Consider the following 3,854-nt stretch of genomic DNA (forward strand, 5'->3'; position numbering starts at 1 on the left):
TTAAAAAAAAAAAAGGGTATTTGCTTATTTCTAAATATTTTGCTTATGTATTTGCTTATTTCTGTTTCCATTGGTTTTTGTAAGTAAACACTTCTGGTTGGACATTCACAATTTCTGTTACTGTTAATTTAATGACAGAAACCACTCATGAGCCTTTTATTTTATTTTATTATTATTATGGTTGTTATATGATGCATCTTGCAAAGCACATGCATCAGCAAATGAAGAGAGCTGCTGCCCCTAAGACCTTGAGAACCAAAGCCTTCGCATATTGTTCCGTACCATTCACATATAAATCCTTGATCGTACCTATATTTAATTAAACCAATTTAACTTAACACCATGATACAAAATAGCTTTTAACTTAACCTCCCTAGCACGAACTCAATTTAACTTCAACCCAATGACAGTCTCCCACCAAAAGTTCCTAGGCAGTTACCAAACTAGCTAGATGGTGCACACCAAACATCAATGCCTGATTCATTCACTCAAAATTTCCTCCAGCAAAGCCACATATTCTTATTCCCAAAACCTTGTCAAAGATATTGTCAAGCAGTCTTATACTCCCTTATTCCCATCATTTACAAAACCATAATCCCATCTCCAAAAATAACAATGGTACCAAAAATTAGTCCATGCATAATCCAATGCTTACCACAATTCTCACCCAATATCCAAAAGCCAAAAACCCAATTCCCATCTAGCAAGGCTCTTAATCCCCAACTCAAAAAATAATAAATGATAGGCCATAATCAAATCCATGCAAAAATCTAACAATACACCAATTCCTACAAAATACAAAACACCCAATTGGCATCTAGCAAAGGCTCTATAAACCCTTTAGTCTTAAATGACCAAAACAAAAACCAAACCGTTAGATAAAACATAGTATATCTTTACATGCGTTTGATCCACGGCAAAGCATAGCCAAAAAAAAAAAAACATGAAACAAAAAGAACAAAGTTTGGGCATGTGGGTAATAAGTAGTACCCGAGAAAGAACATCATCGGCGAGAGCAAGATCGCTCAAGCAGAATCTGCAGCGGTAAGCCCTGCCTTCAAGGTCTACCAAGAACAACCTCCCCATTTTTTTTTTTTCAACTCAGCTGTCAGCTCTCTCTTTCTGTACCACGAATCGAATCATAACATAACAGATTTGGCAGTTGACGTTTCTACTACCGAAACCGGCAAATTCCGGTGCCCTTTCCTTTTTATTTATTTCTCTCTCTCTCTCTCTCTCTCGCGGGCTCGGAGTCAAGTTAGTAATTTTTTAAACATTTTTTTTCTTTCTCCTTTTATTTATTTATTTTATTTTCTCAAAAGTGGGGCTGGTATTCAAAATTTCAAACTAGGGGTGGTCATGAACAAATTTAAGCCAAGGAGTTCCCGACTTTCCGACATTATTTGGCACAGTTATTAGTCGTGAAATTGGGTTTCCAATAATATCGAATCAACCAATGGATATAAACATCATCATTTAATTCTTTATGAATATATATATATATATATATATATATGTAAACAAAGCAATGTTGTTTATCCTATATAAAAAAAAAAAAAATGTTGTTTAGTGTTAAACCAAACTACGTCGTTTTGCTCCTAACTCTAATAAAAATAACAACCTCTGTCATTTTACACTTGGAACTCTCTCTTTCTCTCTCACCCCAAATTTGTTTGTCCTTAACCATATTGTTGTCCATCTGTCAAATTCCACCATTAATTATTCTATTTAGGAGTTGTCGGGGACGTTTTTGCCACAATGCAAAAAATGCAAGATTAGCCCATATCTCCCTTTGGGTTTTTTAGAAATATTTATTTGTAGATAATCAAGCCCAAATTTTCAAATGTATAATGAACAAAGGCTAATGGTGCTTTAACTAGCAAGAAATCAAAATGTCATAATTGAAATACAAGAAAATGCAGAAAGAGTATACAGGTCTGAAACTTCGATCCACAATCGGGGAGAAGACGAAATTGAGAGAGGTTGTAAAGAAGAGAGGGAATGTTCCCCTGTGCCCATATTTCCACCTCTGAGCTTTGAAATTGTGAGAATGCATCCTAGCTGAATGAGCTTTTACTCTAAAGTTTCCACTTTTTGGGTAAAATGTGGTTGGTCCCTTTTAAATCTAATTAAGGTATTTTGTATTGAGTTTGGGGTGCTCTAAGTGACTGGTTTTTGGTTAATAAGAGAGGCTTTGAACCCCAAGGTATCAATCAAAGAGGTTATGGCCAGATTTGCATTAATTGGGTGAGAGTGTTGTCTTGCTTTTTGCATAATTTAGGAAATAAAGTAGCCTAAATTCATGGGGTAATGTTTCTTAGACATGGTAGGTCTTTGGAGGCTGCATTTGGTTGTTGTGGCAGACAAGGCCAACCACGTAGGTCAACTATATGTTTTAGGCAAAAAATGGTAGAGCAGAAAAGTAGAGCCACAGTCAGCCAGTATATAAAAACTCTTTTGGGGTGGAAATTTCATGTACAAGACCTCTTCCATGAGCCTAAGGTGCTATTGATGTCCCTTACCCACTTGGTAACTCGCATGGGCTAGGCTCATGCAAAAGGTCTGAAGGAAAACGACCCATACTCTCCAAACCACATTTCCTCAATTTTTCCTAATATGTCACATGGGCTTGGGTCATGCTTAAAATAATAAAATATAATATGATACATTAATTGAACCCATAAGAAAGTTGGGCTTGCAAAAAATGTGTCGTGAAAATAGGTATCAATAGGAGTCAAGTAAGTCATTGTTTTGTGTGTTCTCTCTCTCTCTCTCTTAATTCCTTAATCTCTTTGTCTCAAACCAAGAGAATTTGACCTTCAATGACATTGGAAACCGCCTCAAAAGATGACCATGTTGATAAATGTACAGCCCTAATTCAAACCCTCTCAAAGACAAGTATTCTTATTTGAAATTAGATATTGATATCTTCCTTTTTGGATGTTTGAAAAGAAATTAATAGAATAAGAAGTAATTTTATTTGAGAGTTGAATAAAAAGAAACAACATTACTATTGTACCGTCATTAAAACGCATCTCATTTCCTTATATTTCACCCCCTTTTTTTGAGGGATTATAAATTGGTTTTCATTCATTTTTCTCTTATTAACCTTCTAAGTATGGGAATAAAAAGAATATTCTTTAAAATTCTTATTTATCTATTTCATTCCCTCATATTCCTCTCATCCAAAAAAATTTGGCTAGAATATTGACCTTTCAAGGTAAAAATTAGGATGATCTTTATTTCTAGAAAATATGTTTCAAAATTAGGAAAGTTAAAAATAAAACATTTTCTTTTAGCTTAATAATCATATTAAATGTTTTTGCACTTTTTTATGACTTTAAAAATCTGGATGCTTGGGAACTTAGAAGCCAAACAGGTGGAGTTGGACTGTTGGAGAGACTTATGCAGACTGATACATCGAATGATCACGAAAATGCCATCAATCACTTGAAGGAGGAGTGGAGGACATCAATAAGATTTTTATATAAGAAATGGTTGGGAGCATGGGACAAGAATACTAAATTCTTTCATAAAGAAAGCCATTCACATAAAGATAAAGAACACCATCATTTGTGGAAGATGGATAATGGCATGCTGGGGATAATGTAGTCACTGAGATAGCCATTGGCTAAGAAAATGTGTCTTTGAGCGTCTCAAGTTGCACAAAAAAAATTATGAAAATCTCAGTGGTCAAAATGGGGTGATGACATTTAAAGCTTTTTTTTTTTTGGGGGGTACAAAACACAAAGGAGCTATTTGTGTGTGTGTATATATATATATATGTCTTTTGTCAAAATGGTTACCCCATGAAAAGATTATTTCCCAAATCTTTTTTTTTTATAGAAGCAAAG

The 3,854-nt window shown here is 34.5% G+C and overlaps 1 protein-coding gene across 1 annotated transcript in view; it reads right to left on the bottom strand.

Moving 5' to 3' along the window:
* The window catches only part of LOC112031733 (protein yippee-like At5g53940), a 6,094-nt gene extending 4,828 nt beyond the window's left edge, over positions 1-1,266 (bottom strand). Inside the window, exon 1 of the mRNA XM_065775519.1 lies at positions 971-1,266. Within this exon, the coding sequence (XP_065631591.1) occupies positions 971-1,086 (116 nt within the window). The 5' untranslated portion in view covers positions 1,087-1,266. The remainder of the gene's footprint in view (positions 1-970) is intronic.
* Positions 1,267-3,854: the final 2,588 nt, after the last annotated feature.

Source organism: Quercus suber, unplaced genomic scaffold (assembly GCF_002906115.3).
Source record: "Quercus suber isolate HL8 unplaced genomic scaffold, Cork oak 2.0 scaffold_113, whole genome shotgun sequence".
Lineage (NCBI taxonomy): Eukaryota > Viridiplantae > Streptophyta > Magnoliopsida > Fagales > Fagaceae > Quercus > Quercus suber.